Genomic DNA, 18,233 nt, shown 5'->3' with positions numbered 1-18,233 from the left:
TAGATAGAACTTTGTACGTGTGGCCCTGAACCGTCTACCCTTGATAATGTTGATGTTATTCCTCCCTACTGTAACACACACGGCAGCATTTCTGGCTTGTGACTTAGAGTGCATTGGATTCCAGATTTTCTTCACAAAAAACAGCTTAAGTAAACTTTTAAAACAATTAGTTGGAGTTTTTAGCAGAGATAATCAACTGGTTAGAAGTAAGAATGGAAAAGAATTGCCTTACTGAATTAGACTAGGTATTCCTCTAGCTGCATGTGCATAAATCCTTCTGGTTTTAAGAGTTGTTACATATTTTTTGAGGGGAAAAAAGTGAAGGGCCGCTTAGGAATACATATTTTATATTTTGATCTGGTCACAAGTTGTAGGTTAAATTATTCAATTGTAATAAATTGATAAATTGCTACTTTTTGCATCTTTTCGCTTGGAGCAATGAAAATACAGTATGTGATTTCACTTTTGTTCACAGCTTCAGTTTCCAGTTTACGTGTAATAAAGGGGTGTTGCAGCTTGCTTGCAGATGAAAATGCTCTACTGTTTGTTTCAGTTAATGGAAACAATTTCATTCTGGTTTTGTATTGCTGGATAAGACTTTCAGAGTGATATGACTCTGTGTGCTTCATGGTTTAGATTCTTAATTTATGAATTATCTAAAGTTTTCAGAGCGTGGTGCTTAGAAGTTTTCTGTGAAATGTCTTAAATTAAGCAACCAAAATTCTAAAGTAACTCAGGAAAAGTAAGCCTAAATTAGGCCCAGGCCTTAAAAATCAGGTGTTTATAGCAGAGCAGGGCAGAATATATTTCTGCTGTATATTTATTTGTGTTTCATTTTGATACTCTGTTTTGAAAATGCATATATTTCATTTAAGCATTTGCCTGATATAACTGGAAACTCTTTTCTATAACTGGAAACAGAATTGGTTTTGTTTAGGGCATAAACATTTTTTTCCTTTCTTTTTTCTTTTTTTTTTCTCCTGTTTTAGTTAAACCAATTTTCCCTTCAGTTTCTGAAACCAGGCATTGAAATTAAAAACTAGCTATCATCCAGCTTCAGTTTGTGGTCGTGCATTTTGTGGTAGCAGTGCATTGAGTTGGCCCTGCTTGCTTTGGTGCTTTGGAAAAGGAGGTTCACGACAGTGATGTAAAAGGTAGAGTTGGGTACCAACAGCGATGCCAGGCGAGTGGTGCGTTGTAGGCAGCGCGAGGGTCCTCCTGCAAGGCGGTGGGAGGTGCAGGGCAGTTTTAAATCGGTGACAGACCTATTTCCCAGTGTCTCGGACCGTCTGTTACCAGTCTGCACGGTTACGCTTCATCCTTCAAATTCATGCACGTGCCTGGTTTTGAGTGAGCGAGTAGATACGCTGGCATCCTTCAAAGCCAAGGAAGTCATGGGCAAGCCTTGCAGGGTGGCAGCAAGAGGTCTCAACGCATGGAGGTTGCTCCTGCAGGGTTGTCCTGTCTCCTGCTCCGTGCTGGGAAGGGGCTAAGGCTCACGTGCAAGCCTGTTTTCACACAAAAAGCAAGCATCTGTGTGTGTAGTTCTACCTTTAAAATGTTTTAAAATCAGGGACCCTCTCTACGTGGCAGAGCGTATGGCTGTGCTGAGTAGTTTGGATCCCATTCTTGAGAGCTCTGGGAATGTTGGCCCAAAGATGATTTGTTGGGTTTTCTGAAGTGGCAAGGAAAAGAGGAAAAAGCTGTTTGCCTGGCATGGCCTGTTGCTTTGGGTCAGGCTGCTCTCTGGAAGAGGCTGGGAAACAGCTGTGTATTGATAAATAAGTGGTGTGTGTGAGAGGGAATTCCCACGCAGGATTGGCATTCTTCTTTCACTTTGATAAATGTAACAGCAATGTCTTTTCTGTTTTACGTCAAATACTTGGGCTGACACGCTTGGTACTTCCCCTAAAGAAATGTAACTTAAGTACGATTTTTTTTTTTTTTAAAGTTAGACTGCCTTTAAGGATTTTTTAAGAAATAAAATCTGAAATCAAAGTGTAATTCATGCTGTTGTCCAGAAGACAAAGGACACAAAGTATAACAGTGAAAATTAACTCTACTGTTGACAAGTTATCTTTTATTTTTTTAAGTGTAGCATTTTATTTCATGTTACAGTGATATTTTCAGTGTAACTGTCATCCTTTCAACTCTGAGTTGGTTTACATTTTTAAAATTCATTTTGTATATTCACCCATAATAAAAATAAACTAATTTTAATTAAATTAAAAATAACTTGTGACAAACAACTAGTGTAGAACTGACAATTAATAATTCATATTTCCCACTTAAAAATCAGTCTTGTGCTTTTTCCCCATTGCTTTTCTGTTTCTTCCTAAAAAAAGCAGCCCAAGTGAAGACAATTTTCATATCAGAATGTGGCACTGTAACAACAATTCATCTTATGTCTGAATTTCTTTCTGTTGTAACAACTGGTTGGCATGGTGCGTCATTAAAATTCAAATAGCATTGTGTAGAAATTTCTGCAGAAATGCAGTATGAACATGGATATAAGTAACAGATGAGGGCTGCTAGGGTTTTCTTTTTTTGGTTCTCAAAAGTGCAGGAGTCATTTAAAAATAAACTAATCAGCTTAAACATGTAAGGGAGGGTTATATAGATTTCCTAATTAATGCATCTTGGAAAAATAAACAAAAGCAAAATGCTTGTCATTTGGTACTAATGTGGTGGAATAGTGTGGCAGCAGGATCCCTGCTTTTCACTCAGCCTCTCATAAAGATTCAACTTCACTTCAGCTGTAAAAATGTGCAAATTACATTACTACTACATGACTGACTTTTGTAATTACATTAAGCGATTGAGATAAATCCCAGTGCTGGGTTCCCAAAAGAATGCTTGCAGCTGTGTGATTTTCGCATCTGATCCTATGGTTTGTTGTACCCAGCAACGCCTGCTTTTTTTTTTTTTTTCCTCCTTTTTTTTTTTAGAGGAGTCTGTTTGGTTAAGAGGTCATGTTGGGCACAAGATGGAAGAATAAAGCAAGATTGCTTTCTAGGGTGTACCACCCAGAAATTTGTTTTGTGGAAAAGGTTAGCAGGCCATGATGATTTTCACAGAAAGGCAGGTGCAGTATTGTCCGTGTGGCACACTTGTGAGCTTCACATGGACATAATGCACATGTAGTACACAGAAACCATGCTGAGACATTGCGATCTGCATGTCTGCTCATTTGCTGGAGAAAATAAATTGTTTTACAGTCTTAAAAGTGAATATTATGCTTATTTTTCTTTACAAAAGCCAAATCAGACATCAGTGAAGACATAAGATTGCATACTCAATTTTTTTTATAGAGCAGTTAATTAAATTGGTTTGTGTGGCAATAGAATGGGAAGGAAGAATATTTATTCTCAAATTTTGTAGTTAAATTTCTTGTTGGGAAGGTCAAGAAGAGGTATGAGATTTTGCTAGTAAGTTCAGCTGTGCAGATTTGCCAATAGGTGAAAGTTAGAAACTTGATTTCTATTTTAATGGATATAACTGATATAAAACAAGGATTAAAAAATATATAATTTTACAGTACAAGTAGTAGGTGTTAACTTGTATGGAGTAGCTGTTAACTTGTATGGAAAAACAAATAGTATGATGAATAACTTTTCAGATTTGCTTTTGTCTGTGGATATTAGCAGTTGACAAAGGATTGCACTGAAAAAAATAATTGTGTTCTTTCATAATTGATTTTCACTACTTGTAATTTGGAGCGTGAAGTCATATAAGCCCATTCGATCTACTTAAAAAGAAAATTAACTAGCAAAATAAAGCAGAATATGTTGATTCTCCAAATCTGAGATACACTTCAGCAAAAAGACATTTCTGTTGTCGGTCATAAATTTTCTTTCAAGTTTACTTACTTACTTGTTAGGGGCTACTGTTAATTATACCTGTTGCAAAGAAATGAAAGCTGAATCATTGGCGAAAAATATTTTAGACACTATGTCATTTTTATCCATGGATTCTTCCCTTTCCTGTCCACGTACTTATTTACTTGTGAGGTGTAGCACAAGTCATCTGAGTGTAGAGGATCAAAACTGGTGCTTGAATAGCTTGCTCTTTCACACTGTGCAGACATGTTTTTTAGTTTATAACATTCTGGCAGAATCAGAGAAATAAAATTGCAGTTTGTAATCTTTAATTTGGTAGGATTGTAACACTGCGAGAGAAATTGGGCTTTTAAAACGTAAAGCTAGTGACCATTTCAAAAGAGAACCATGGTGTTTTTCTAAGGGTTAGATTCTCATTGTTGTACAGTGTTGAAAAAAAAAATTAATTTTTTTAAATAAAAAAGGAGTGACAGACAATTTAGTAGCATTTCATAATACAGCATGATGAGAACTTGGTAAAAGAAAGGCAATCTATTAACCTTGCTTTTACTGTGAAGATCTTAAACTGAAGTACCAGAGTTGTATTCAATAGGAAGGGCTTGACCTTGGAATAAAAGTGCGTGTTCCTGGAACCCTCATTTTTAATTAAAAAAAAAAAAGTTGCATTGAAAAGATGAGCAAAAATGCTTACTCCTCTGGCTGAAAGAAAAATTGGATGTCATTTATCTTCTTGCTTGCATACCATCTGCACCCCCAGGCACAGCTCAGTTTCAGCAAGGGCGGTACGGAAGTCCATGTGCGCTGCAAATGTTTGAAATACTGGCAAAAGAAATTGATAGGAAACCTGTGATAAGTTTTCTGAATGTCTTTTGCAAGAGGATGTGTCCACACTGTGTGTGTTTGTACACCCGGTCTGGCGACTTGCTCTGATTCATGGGCTGAATCATTGCCTATGTTAACGTTGGGCTTAGGAATCTCAGTCACATACCCATGAGGCCGGTGCTGTGCAGCTGTGGGACAAAACGATGTTCCCTGCCTCCAGAGGGCTTACGAAACAAGACTACAGGTGAGCAGAAGTAGGTAAAAAAAAGCTGAAGAAAAGCGTGGCAAGACAATACTGCATTGCAAGCAAGAGCTGTACCAGAGAGGCAGTCTCTGACTGCTGTCCTCTTTCCTCTGGGTCTGGTGGGAAGGGGGATTGCCAGCATGGGGGAGAGCAGGGTGACGTCGGGAAGCTTTGCTGAATGCGAAGGCTGCGCCTAAGCACAAATAATTAAGCAGCTGTCTGAGAGCCAAAGGAGTGAGTGCTGGAGGTGGACGTCGTGGTGGGACCAGAGGCAGGCACTGACCTGGCGCCAGGGAAGAGGTGGTCAGTAGGGTGTGATGAGTCGGGTGGAGAGCTGGGCAATGGGTCTTGGCGGAGTGCTCCGGTAGGGCATCTCTGCAGCCAGATACGCTTTGTCGAGGGAAAAGGAGATTGTGGTGGTCAAGGCACAACTTGGGTGAGAGTTTTCCCTGTGTGACTGGATTAGAAAGGCCACCTCTACAACAAAACTGCAGAAGGAGTCTGACAGAGAGGTGTAGTCTGAAGGTGTGAGCCCCAAAACAGTCACAGTCAGATATGCTGTCCCCGCTGTGCAGGGACGGGCCTGCCTGGGGCTGATGTCCACAGTGCCTGAGAGGGGCAGAGAGATTGAGGGGCACCATGTCAACTCTCTAAAAGCTGTAATAGTGAACTACAGACAGAAATCAGTCTATGAATTTAATTACTTGTGTGCTTTTCACTTGCCTTGCTCTCGTTAACATTAACAAGGTCCTTTAACAGGTATTACTGCATGCAGCTGGATGGCTTGGAGTACTTCTTTTCTCAAAACACTGTTTGGCCAGGAGCTGAAGGCCCTTGTGGGCAGCAGCAGATGACAGCCATTTCGATGGAATCCTTCTGCTGGGGTCCTTGTTGTGTCTATACAGGCATAAAAGTAACTTTCCATATCCAAAAGCACGCCTGTTAAAACATTACAGGATTGCAAGATTGTCTCGGCAAGAGGCCATGAAACAGTTCAGTGCAAATTCACTTAAAAAAATTACATATTACCCTTTTGATTAATAACATGCTTGTAGCCTTGGGTTAATCTTGCAGAAGGACCCTCCAGCCCCAATCTGGAGAAGTATTAGCTATCACAGTCATTACCAGCATCTTCTATTAAGACTGACCAACTCTTCACATGTCAACTAAACATTCAGCTTCAGGCCTGTGTGTCATTTATCGCTGAACTGGGGACACTGAGCAGAGTTAAATTAAAAACTGCTGTCCCTCTGCTGGCTCTGTATATGACCTTAAAAATATCTGCGTGGAATAAGCGAGGCAGCAGATAATGTTTGTAATGGCAAGGCAACGCTTTTCTGTCAAGACTTTTTCACAGATACAAAAATCCTCGTAAAATGTCACATGGATAGTGTTTGTAAAAATCTATTGAAAAAATCTATTGAAAAATCAAGGGGCAGTAATTAAAACCTTCTGAATGAAAGGAGGTTCCTAGACTTCAGTAACGACATACAGGCCTTTTCTTAATTTACTACTACTTCTTATCCCTGTACTAATTATCCAGCTTTGTGGCAATCGGATGTCTGGTTCTCATTTATTGTGTTTTATAATTGCATATTCATCCAGCTCTTATCGCGAAGCTGGATGCTTTGGCTTTGTTTTCCCTCCCTTAAACAATTTATATGTAAGGTTCAGCAAATGGAACCTTGCTACTTGTGTGAAGCTGCCATTTAACCATGAAGTGAAATGCTTTTATCGAGTTTGCCCTGCAGATATGGTCCGCTGTGGCAGTGCTGTCCATATTTGGTGGCTGTGCAAGGAGAGCCAGGTGGTGCTGCAAAGCATAGCACAGTGAAGCGTGGACAGATCTAGGTTTGACATTTGTCATCCTGTACTGCTAAAGGGAAGAGAAAAATCTGCTTTTCCATATGCTTATGCTTTAATTTTTGCCTGCAGTTTTGTCCAGATGGCCTTGTGAACATTGTTTACTTTAAGATGCTGTCCCAGATGTTTTTGAATGCCGATGGATAAATGCAACAACTGTGGTATACTAATACACAAATTATTTACACAATTTTGGCTTTTTTTTTTTTCTTCTTTTTTTTCTTTTTAACCATCTCTTCTCCCCAGCTTTTCTCTGTATGGCACACTTTTCTGAGGGGAAGAAGTCTCCGCTTATATTATTAAATTTCTAAGAGTGAGCAGTGCCTTCGAGTTGCAGACGCTTGGAGCTCCCATTCTCCTGCTACGATTCTTTTGGAGCTCTGCGTGGGTGGATGAGTTTCAGACACTGTAGCGTGCCCCTTGTAAGCACGTCAATGAAAAGGTGTTGCTGCACGTAGCCCATAAAACTGTGACTGTTTCAGGGCGTGAGCAGCTCCCAAGCTATTTGTCATTTGTTGCATTGTCTGCTTTTTCAAGGAGAACTTGATCTCTTACTTTGTCCTTGTACCATCTTAATTTTCCACACCAATGGAAAGGAGAATATTTTAAAGCTGTGAATAAGCAGTATTACCAAGAACATTTTAAAAATGTTTTTAGACAGCAAAGCACCTCTAACTACATTTTGACAAACTTGGATACAATTTGGAAAAATAATTATGCCTTGATGGCACTATAGGGTGCAGACAGGCTGTGTCAGAAGCTTGTTGCCAGATACAATAGATATTTTAATGACTTCTTTTTTATTTAATTATATTTTTTCATCTTCTAAGCAAGAAACTACCTAGGAGTGTACATAAAAGAACCTTTTGGCATGAGGATTTCATTAACGTAAATAGGTCTGTTAGTTATTTCTCAAGAACACTTTAATGAGACTTCAATGTGAAACTCATTAGAACAAATATATGAATTCATATGTCAAGACAGAGATTGCAGCATCACAGTTCTTGGCATCTATTAAGTCCATAACTCGTTTACATTGACATGCATTGTTAATCAATATTTAAGACACTGCAGATGTCAGTAATGTTCATATTTAGTCCTGCAACCATGACAATATGAAAGTTGCTAGTAGAATTTGAGGCTAAATATTGTTATCTCAAGTCTTGCCATTACCTCTAGGCTACAAGTTAATGACTGTCTAACTTTGCTGCCCCTCATCTATTTAAATAATAAGGTAAATAAGGAAATACGTGGACATTATACTGGTAGCATATTCCATTGCCATTTTATAATTTTTTTGTGTGTAAAATTAAAACAACAGCATTGTATGCATTTGGGTTGTGTTAGCAGTTCCTCAGGCTGTAACAAAGGGAGGTGGGTGGAGGAGCAAATGTAGCGTTTGGGGAAACTGATAACAACTCCGATTCGGCCATTGACTGAGTTGTACAAGGCAATTCAAACAAAGTGCAATAACTGATAAAAACTTGCAGCATTCAGGTGGTAACTTTTGGTTACCTCTCTTCAAATGCACCAAAAGCAGCCTTTATGTGGTGTTTCTAGTGTGTCTAATGAACGTACATCTAAACTGCCTATTGTTAATAAACTAACAGAGCCATTTTTACTTTATTTATTGCTTGGGTAATTGAAGAAGTTACAGTCTTATGGGACAATGTAATTGTTGTGGAAGGTTTTGTTGGATATATGTAGTTGTTGGGGGGATTTTTTTTCCAAGGGTTTAACTGCTGGTATCTCCCTTTTTTTTTTTTTTTTTTTTTAAAAAAAAGACTATGTTAAGCAGTCTGACTGCTTTAACCATCGAGGTATCTTTTCCTATATGTTAAAATGATAAACATAATCCATGGAAGGACTGAATTGATTAAACTCTGCTATTATATAGTAATGTTAATCTATAGTTTAATTATAGGTTCATCAAAAATCATACGACTCCGTGAAGAAAACAGTGAAACAAGTGAAATATTGAAAGGAAAAAGTTCTGGTAATGGTGCATCTGTTCCAGTCAAAGGAATAAATAATTTAGGAAACACGTGCTTTTTTAATGCTGTCATGCAGGTAAGATGGAAAGATCATACAGCTTTCTCTTCAGAGATTTCAGAAATCCTTAATCTGTATAAACTGTGGGCTTCAGAAAAGGTTCTGACTGTTACTAGTCTTCATTCTGCTTTCTTAAGGTCCTTCTTAAATTCTTTTTGCTCCTTGCTATCCAAGCAATATTTTCTGTTATAGCAAAAAAGAATTCTTGGATCAGTAGCGTTTTTCACAATAAAGAGACAAATGAAAATGTCAAGTGTTTTGCACACTGCATATGTGTGTGGGTTGTACTCTAGCATATGGTTTTATTTGTAGTTCAGCATTAGGCAGTCATGAGTAATGCACAGTATTTACCATACCGGTGGGTGTGAAAAGTGGTACTTTATGCATAATGTAAATGTCTGCACAGTGCATTGTGATGATTTTAAGCCCTCGCAATGGATGCAGTTATAAAATTCCTTTTATTGATTATGGGGATTTTTCTGACCAGAATAAGAGGAATGAGCTATACTAATACACTTTTATTGATGTTGATGTTTATTGATGTATTAATCCAACATCCTCAGAAAAGCAGCAGCCATAGTGGGTTTTATACTGAATATCTTATTGCTTGTCAGTTGAGCAGAGACATCTGTATGTCTGCAGACAGGAGTGAGCAAATGAGAGAAAACTGCGACAAAGGTGTTCTGAACTGGCAGTCTTTACCTTGTGTAAAAACTGCCAGTTGGTGATTACAAAACTCAGCAAACAAATAGTAAATTTGTAAGGAGCAGAACTACTGCTAATTGTTCTCTGTCCATACTTAGGGCATTGTAGAAACCTAAGTCATCTGCAGTCAAAATTAACCAAAAATAAAGAAACAAAGCTGAGATACGTTGAGTTGGTTTCTCTCTTAAATTTGGAGAGGTAATGCTTTTCAGTGTGCCAGAGCCCTTGTGCTTTCTGGGACACGATGTGGGGGACTGCAAAGTTTAAAAGAAACAAATTATTTCTGATATTAATGTCCTCGCCATAAAAAAAAAAAAAAGAACGAATCTTGTTGTTCAACAAAAATAACAAAGTTATTACTAGGAAACTATTTTGGAATTACAGAAACAGCAGTAGATACAATTTTAGAAACAGCCCGAGATCAATGATCTTGGCTCTTATAAGGGTAATACCTGCTTTTTCTAGTGGTCTGACTTAAACCTCAGTTGTACATTATGAAATATTTCTGGTTTTGTCTATCCCTGAAGCTAGAATTTATAACTAAAGAAAAATGTATAGTTGAAAGATCAGCATGTGTTTCTTGGGTTTATTTTTTTCTTTAAGAACTTGGCACAGACTCACATACTAAATGAACTGATGTATGAGATGAAGGAGAAAGGAACAAAATTAAAAATCTGTCATACTTCAGACTCCCAGTTGGTAAGTATGCAGTGAGGAATACAAATTCGGGGAAATGTGGGAAGAAGCTGGAGGATGGGAAAGCGCATCTCCATTAAAGACACAGTCTTTCTCTCCTGTTTCTTTTGCCTTTTAATTGTTTAGCTGGTTTATGATATCTGTGAACTCACTCCTTTACAAAACTAATTATTCAGCCCTGGAGGAGGAATAATCACTTCCTTTCACATTTTGTGACATTGAAGTAGCAAATAATGCCTGACCTTAAGAAAGAGTGGCTGGCTTATTTTTGTTTCTTATTTTATTTCTTCAGTATGCATGTATAATACAGGAAATAGTATATTTGGCTCTAGGAAGTGTTCATGAAATATTTTATTCCAGTCTGTCCCAGCCCTTCATTGATAGGGCTTGTAAAGTTTATTACGTGCTTCACATGCCAGAGGATTAAACTGAGAGAAGGAAAATTTCAGTGATGACCAAATTTCTTGTCTTCAAGCTCATTGCAGGTGTATGGGAAAGAGACTCCTGTGGTTATTATCAAAAGAATATGCTGCTGTTCCCAGTCATGTCTTAGAGACTTGCATTTTCATAATACGTTGTTGGCAATAAAGATAATACCCCTTTCCCTCTGCTAGCTAAATAAAGCAGTTTCCAGAGGATTTTTTAATTATTATTTTTTCTTTTTTTCTTTTTCTGCTGTTCGCTGGGAGCTTTCTGGTGGCAGTGAGGGTTGAGGGGTGGGATTCTGTTTCAGATACCTCTGAAATGATGAAAATTTCTGTATGTTGCTGTCGGTGATGTTCATAGCTTCTCCAGGCAAGAACAGTGTGAAATTCACTGCATTGCTGTCTATATTTCCTCCAGTGGCAGTTCTGAGCAGCAGCATGTTTCACTAAGTTATCCTGAGCCACAACGGAGGTCTGGAGCTTGTTTGTGCCCAGAGGCTTAGAAAGCCAGTGGTACGTTGGCTTATGCTTGACGCGAAACTTGCACAGCCATAAGGTTGAAAGATTTAGTTTTTGTTTAATGACAATGCTTACAATGTAAATAAGATCTTCAGAGCAAAGACTGTGTTTTCTGGTCTTTGTATGTCAGCACAGGATTAGAGGGCTGCAGTAGTCTAACTAACAGTAATGTAGAAACTCCGAGCTTCCTGCTTGGTAAAGGGCATTTTTCCACCTTCTGATGGTGTATATAATGCAAATACTTCATATTTGTGTGTATCCCTAGTGCTTATGTTCTGTGTGGATCCGCTTTCTGGACAAGGCAGCCTCTCTAATTGTTTGTCCGGCAGTTGTAATCTGTTTCTGTGAAAGTCAGGCCAGCCAGTAGGAAGCACTGGGGTCCTGTATGAACTTGGGACCGTGTTAGGGAGAGCTGGTGATCTGTGGCCGCTGAGACGCATGTGGCATGTAAGCAGCACAGGAGTGTCTCCTGCTCTAAGACTGGCTCAGGTGGCTGCTGGCCGGCTCCTTCCAGCCCCGGGGACCTGCTGGCTGGGGTGAATCTCACACCAGGAGGGGCCGTGCGGGATGCACCCCATGCCTGTCCCCCACCAACACAGTGGACCTGTGGGGTCTGCTGTCAGCCCCTGCTGCGAACCACTGCCGGTACCTTCTGGGCGCCTGGTTCCTGGAGGAACAGGGTCTGTTTCTGCGGCTGTTGGATGTGTGGCTTACAGGTCAGAGAAGCTGGCCACTCCTTCCCTAAGGTTGCGTAGGCAGAGTGCCACTGAGCTCCATCTTATGCTGGCGCACAGAGGAGGTCGCCTGTATTGTCTCTCCAACCGAATTTCAGTGCGTGTGGGAGTAAGAGTAAAGCAGGTAATACAGGAGGTAGTATGTTTTTGTGAGAATCAGACTGGCTCATTGACGTGCCTGTTTCCAAAACTATTGGTTACCAACCAATTTGCTCGGCAAGAATTGTTTGGTTTTGCAACTATTACTGCTTAAATAATAAGCTTTCTCTTTAACTATTTCAATCATGTAGTGACATCAACATTCAAAAAAAACCAAACCAAAACACTCTTGAAAGTTACATTGTTCTTTGTCATAAATGTACTAACTTGAAATAAGTCTTGTGTGTCATTAACTTTGAAATCTGATGTGCAATTTACCTTTGCTTTGAAGGATCCTTTGGTGGTAAACCTCTCCAGCCCAGGACCCTTGACTTCAGCGATGTTCTTGTTCCTTCACAGCATGAGGGAGGCCGGAAAAGGTCCTCTTTCTCCCAAAGTGCTGTTCAGCCAGCTTTGTCAAAAGTACGTATTGTCAGTATCTTTTACTTGTTTGTTTATTTTTAATTTCTAGTGATATGTTTCTAAGTGTGCCATGTCTGTTGTCCTTTCTAAGGTGCCATTAGATTTTTACTGGGCAGTCCAGAAAATGTCGTCTTCATGTTTTAAAGTTGCAGGGCTCCTGGTTGGGCTCCAGGGTTATGGCCCAGCCAGGTTAACTTATGGCCCAGTCCATAACCACTAACTTTCAATGGGCTTTGAACTGAGTGTGAGGAGGCAGAAGAGGGCATGGTAAAACTGAAGAAAATAGAATCACTTTTCAGCTTTTGTTGTATGTTAGCATAAAGCTGTGCTAATACGGCGAAGCGTATGTAGGTATTCTGAAAAAAGGGGTAAGCTTTTAAATGGGAAGCCTCTGCTGTGATGTCTGACCTTGGCATCAATTCAAAATTAAAAAGGGTCTAACAAGTTAGGACTTGAAGCAGTACTGAAATGGCATATGGCTCCAGATTGCAAGAGCTTAAAGCCCTAAAGAAAATCCTGTTTCTTGACGTGGAAAACGTTTACAGTGGTGCTTTGTAGGTGCCTTCAATTATGATGCAAACAATCTTGCTTTTAAATGCACCTGTAGAAGACCTATTTAAAAGTTGATACAAATATTTAAATATTGACTTTACAAGTAAAAGAAGCTGTAGAAGCAGAGTAACTGAAGGATGACATAGCTGAATCTCACATTTAAAATGATTAATAACACATGTTAATTTATTTGCTACAATATTACTGTATGGAATTTTAAGCGTTCTGCAGCAAGAAGGTTAGGAGGAAAGTTGCAGCCTCCTACCATGGCGTTCCAGGGCAACCTCACTGTGGAAGCATGGGTTTAAAATACGGTATAAAGAAACAAAAGCTTTTAGACTAGAGCAGGGACAATTTAATTCTGATAAAGAAATCAGTTATTACTTTTTCTTTATCCTCAAAAGTCAACTTCAGAAACTTAATGTATTTGTCCTATTGTACTTGACTTCCTTTTGATTCTTTTGACCTGTTAAAGGAAATGTATATATAGTGTCCTTATAATGATTTTGAGTGAAACAGCAGTGTTCTCTGTTTTACATTATCTACCTGGAAGAAAAATACATAGGGAAGAAAAATATGTTGTTTCCTCACTCCTCCTCCTGTTTTGAGGCTGACTCAAAAATGTGATTATAAGAACAAAATTTGGTCAACAAATAGAAGGGAAATGATTAAATAGGAATAGTAGTTTTTTTCTCTGTAAGTATTAGGGATAGAAGGGAAAAGATGATGTAAAACATGTTTTAAAGCCCACCTTAGCAAACTCATTGTAAAATAATCACGATGCAGTGCACTTCAGATGGCATTGTATTTTTGAAGTGATAGCTATTTTGTATCTGCTCTGTGTGTATGTGTTTGTATAGTCATCAAGTGATGGCTACATAATATATCGGAATTAAATCTCAGATATCTAGTTGTTCTTTTTTGTTGTTGTTGTTTTTTGATCTTTAAGATGGGCATAGACTTTAACTACCAGCTAAAATTGAAACATATTTTAATGTGGCCAGCAGACTTTTGCTGTTTAGACATATCTCTGTCAGCTTCTGCCATGTCTTGCCTTCATCCCTACTTCTTACTTTTGTTAGCCTTGCAGAACACAACTTAGATATAAATCCTTTACTAGCTCTAGTATCAATAACAAAAGTGTCAAGCCACATCCTGTTAGCAAGAAATTAGGTGTTCAGGGGCAGTAAGTGGCTGCACAGGTATGACGGAAGGTTTTGGTCTTTTGATTATTTTGTTATTGATGGTGACGTAAGCAAGAAAGAAGAAGGGGAAAATTTCAGCAAATTCAGTCTGCAGTGGTGGAAGTAGGAGAACGGGAAATCTTTATCTTTGCAAACTGAATACATTTGCTATATATTAGCTTAAACAGTATGAATGCAGTGTTCTGTCATGCCATTTTTACAAAGCCTTTTTTCATCTTTTAAAGTTGGCTTTCTACTCTTGAGCAAAGCTGAAATAAAAGATAGAGCATGGCAAGATTGCAGGACTCTCAGCTAGGAAGAAATCTGTGTTGCTGCAGCATTGTCTGTAAACTGCTTTTTGAATCCTGCCAAGAAGTTGTATTAATAAGGTAATCCGAAAGGTGTGCACTACTTGTGGTCTTCACATGCATTAGCACAAACTCTTTTTACTTAACAAGTAAAGTTCCAAGAGCATCCTTCTTAAAGAGATGACAGGATGAGTGTGTAACAGGAAGAACTCCACTGAAAAAAAACGTTCGTATTTCAGAGAGATATGTCAGAGAAAGACAAGTCAGTTAACTACTGGGGAGAAAGGAATTTGCTGACTCCAGTTGCAACCTCCTTTTTGTTTTTGTTTTTAATTTATTCTTTCCCCAACACAGATCTTGCTGACAGTCCCAGTCTGCAGTATATGACCATACCTTTCTTCAGTAAAGAATTTATGAAGCAGACTGTACGGATAGTATAGGATGTACTTGTCTATGATATCAAGAGTTGGACTCAGTGACCCAGGAATTGTCTTCCCAGTCCCAGTCTTTACCATAACATTATTTCGAGTAGTTGCTTGTAGCTTGCAAAGCAGGGACACTGCACACTGAGTGGTTATGCAGGATATAGACGTTTTACTTAATACGGAGTATAGTCGCTTCCAAATCCTACTAGGCTTCTTACAAATGTGAGTGGTTGAAATGCTGAAGCTGTCAGCAGGTGATGGTATGCTGTTGTTCTTTATATACTTAGAGCTATCTACTTGTCAGGACTGTTACAGTATGCTATGTAGCCAAAAAGTAACACAGCAATTTCCTAATAACATTTTTCTCATTTGTAGCAGAAGGCTGATCCTTTAAAAATGGTTACTTTTCCCTGATGACATAATTGGATTATATATATTAAAAAATATATAACTTTTTATTAAATTGATATTGATGAGTTTGGGTGGGTTTTTGTTTTTTAATCTCCTAGCTGAATGGTGACATATTTTCATGTTGGATCAGTTGATGCAAAATATAGTAAAGGTAGCTGTGTAATTTAACACCTGACACTTGCTCTCATTTGCAGTTCAGTGGTGGAATAACGCGTCTGAATTTGATGTCCTTGTAGGGCTACAGGACTCCACAGGACACCACTCCTTCAGATGTTGCAGTATGAGTTTGAATGCTCACATTTGAACTGGGCATCCTTATTCAAAAATTGAAAAGTGCTCAGTGAAAGAAGACCTGAGAAGGCAGGGAAGGAAGGAAGAGCAAAAAAGGAGCAGGCGAAGGCATGTAGAAATAACAGCTAGGTATGGGCAGAGAGCCCGTAAAGAAAGGGAGCAGGCGCTGCTTTCTTCAGCTGCAGCTCCGTCATGGCACCAGGTGGGATCCCAAAACCTGCAAGTGAGAAACTCTGCAAGTGGATGCACGTTTGCTGCTCAAAAGCAATAAGAGAACTGGGCCACGGTCCTTTCAACTGCGAACTGTGTCTTTAAGAGTCTAGGGAGAGCACAGCATGAAGTTCATCATCTTGTGTATGAAAGGGTATTTGTGGTGCTTTCTTTATTAAATAACAAAAGAAAAAAAATGATACTGAGTGTTAATTTTATCAAGTGGTGGGGTAGCCAGGTTGAAGAAGGGGAGAAGAAGAAAAGAAATGGATGAGTCTTTCTATAGCAACTGTTTAGCGTCTGGTACTAATTCATCCACTGTTAATTTTGTTAGTGTTGCAGCTGTCAGATGTTTTGCGAGGACAGATTGTGAGCATAGCTACGGGGCCCTTCTGTTGGTTTTCCACTATGCTGAATATCAGGACTGCAGACTTCTGACTTATCTGGAGACTTAGTGACTAATGCAACACTGATGTATTAAGAGGACATAAATTTTATTTCCTTTATTAGTTATGATTCAATAATTTTATTGGTGGAAGAAAGCTTAGATTTGTGTAGCAAGTAAATGTTGCAGCATATAAGTGATGAGTCCAGAAAGTAGTTACAGAATTTAGCTGCTTCAAACCTCCACCAAATAATTATTTATTAGGGGTATTGTATTGCTACATTAACATGCAGGAAAAAATACTTGCCTAGTAAAGATTTTATTGGTGGTCACAAAATACACACAGGTCTTCCCTCCCCAAGGAGTATTCATCCTTCCTTCTCTGGTGCAGAAAGTAGAACGCAAGACAGAGGTTTGTGTGGGGCAGACAGAACAGAGATCATAGGCAGTTAGTTTTGGAGGGAAACCTAAACAATGCTCAGAGCGTTCCATATTTATCACTTCTGAGGGGTAATGCTGAGGTAATGTTGTGCAAGATTTAAGGGGTGAAGGAAACAGGATTTTCCTCATTAATTAGGAGTCTTTTTGAGCCTTTTCTTTTAAAATAATATTGCTGTAGAGAAAAATCGCTTTTTAGAAAAGATTTCCAACTTGCTTATTTTTCCCATTTGACTTTTACCATTTAAAGATAATAGCAGCAGAACACACAGTTGATGTTTCCTTACCCAGTTGTGAAGGATTATTTTGGGTCCCTCCTACGCCTCCACATACCTTGCTGATGGTGCTGTGTCACGTTCAGGAGCTCTCTGACAGAGGAGATTGAATCTTCTCTATGCAGCAGCAGTTGAGAGATTGCACGTCTTTATTTCAGTTAACTTTGTCAGAGTTTCCTTAATTTTAGGAACAAGTCAACAAAGCTGGATGGATGGGGTTTATGAGTGCAAAGTAGGTTAAATGCATATATAAGTAGTGTGCATTGGCAGGAATCATCTGCACTTCTTCCTGAGTTTTGTGTTCACTTCTTCCACTCAGGAGGAAGACCTGTGCAGCATTTTGGACAACACAAGTATTTGCAATGTGTGTGGTATTGGTGAGCTACATAAGCAATGTTTGTAGATATAATGAAGGAGGAAAACAATAATTTCATTAGGTACAGCGGAGGTGTATCCTCAGTAGCAATGTTCAGGTTAACCAGAATAGAGCATTACAAGATAAAGCCAGTTTGGAGTTTTAGGGAGAGGTAACAAAAACAGGAAGCCTTCATGTCAAGAGGGACTTGAATGTTGGGAGTTTAGACAGGGGAGGACATGAAAAGGAGGCATGACAGCAAGAGAAGATGATAAATGATAGAAGATAAATTAGCTGTGCTTATTTAACTGCCCTCATAAGAGTTCAAGTTGCTGTCTGTGGAACTGAAAGGCAACAGATTTAGAGCCAGGGGAAAAAAAAGTCTTTTTTTTTTAACATTCTATAGAGCTAACCTGTGAAACTTGCTGTCACAGAGCACTGTTGAAAACATTAGCAGGACTTAAAGGAAGAAAGAAGAATTAGACGTCCGTATACATAGGAAACCTTTTTTATAGGGACGCAAGACCTCATGCATAAAGGCCTTCACTTGGCTACCAGCTGGTAGTCAGGAAGAAAATTCCCCAGTGTCGTGGTTTAGCCCCAGCCGGCAACTAAGCACCACGCAGCCGCTCGCTCGCTCCCCCTCGGTGGGATGGGGGAGAGAATCGGAAGAACAAAAGTAAGAAAACTTGAGGGTTGAGATAAAAACAGTTTAATAGGTAAAGCAAAAGCCGCGCACGCAAGCAAAGCAAAGCAAGGAATTAATTCACTACTTCCCATGGGCAGGCAGGTGTTCAGCCATCTCCAGGAAAGCAGGGCTCCATCACGCGTAACGGTTACTTGGGAAGACAAACGCCATCACTCCAAATGTCCCCCCTTCCTTCTTCTTCCCCAGCTTTATATACTGAGCATGACGTCATATGGTATGGAATAGCCCTT

General features: G+C 39.2%; 1 protein-coding gene across 10 annotated transcripts in view; it reads left to right on the top strand.

Moving 5' to 3' along the window:
- Window positions 1–18,233, top strand: part of USP45 (ubiquitin specific peptidase 45) — a 60,347-nt gene that overhangs the window by 17,330 nt on the left and 24,784 nt on the right. For 7 of the 10 annotated variants that reach the window (XR_012775215.1, XR_012775214.1, XM_075498422.1 and 4 more), the window contains exons 6-8: window positions 8,693–8,838; window positions 10,129–10,224; window positions 12,330–12,460. Coding sequence is in view for 7 of the 10 variants with exons in the window: in XM_075498422.1 (XP_075354537.1) it covers window positions 8,693–8,838; window positions 10,129–10,224; window positions 12,330–12,460 (373 nt within the window). In the remaining 3 variants the exon portion in view is untranslated. Of the gene's footprint in view, window positions 1–4,810; window positions 4,906–8,692; window positions 8,839–10,128; window positions 10,225–12,329; window positions 12,461–12,551; window positions 13,929–18,233 lie in introns of those variants that run through there. The other 3 variants (XM_075498423.1, XM_075498427.1, XM_075498425.1) reach the window with 3 other exon arrangements.

This window comes from Mycteria americana, chromosome 3, assembly GCF_035582795.1.
Source record: "Mycteria americana isolate JAX WOST 10 ecotype Jacksonville Zoo and Gardens chromosome 3, USCA_MyAme_1.0, whole genome shotgun sequence".
NCBI classification, from domain to species: Eukaryota; Metazoa; Chordata; class Aves; order Ciconiiformes; family Ciconiidae; genus Mycteria; species Mycteria americana.
Note: the sequence above shows the minus strand (reverse complement) of the source record. Positions and strands in the feature narration are given on the sequence as shown.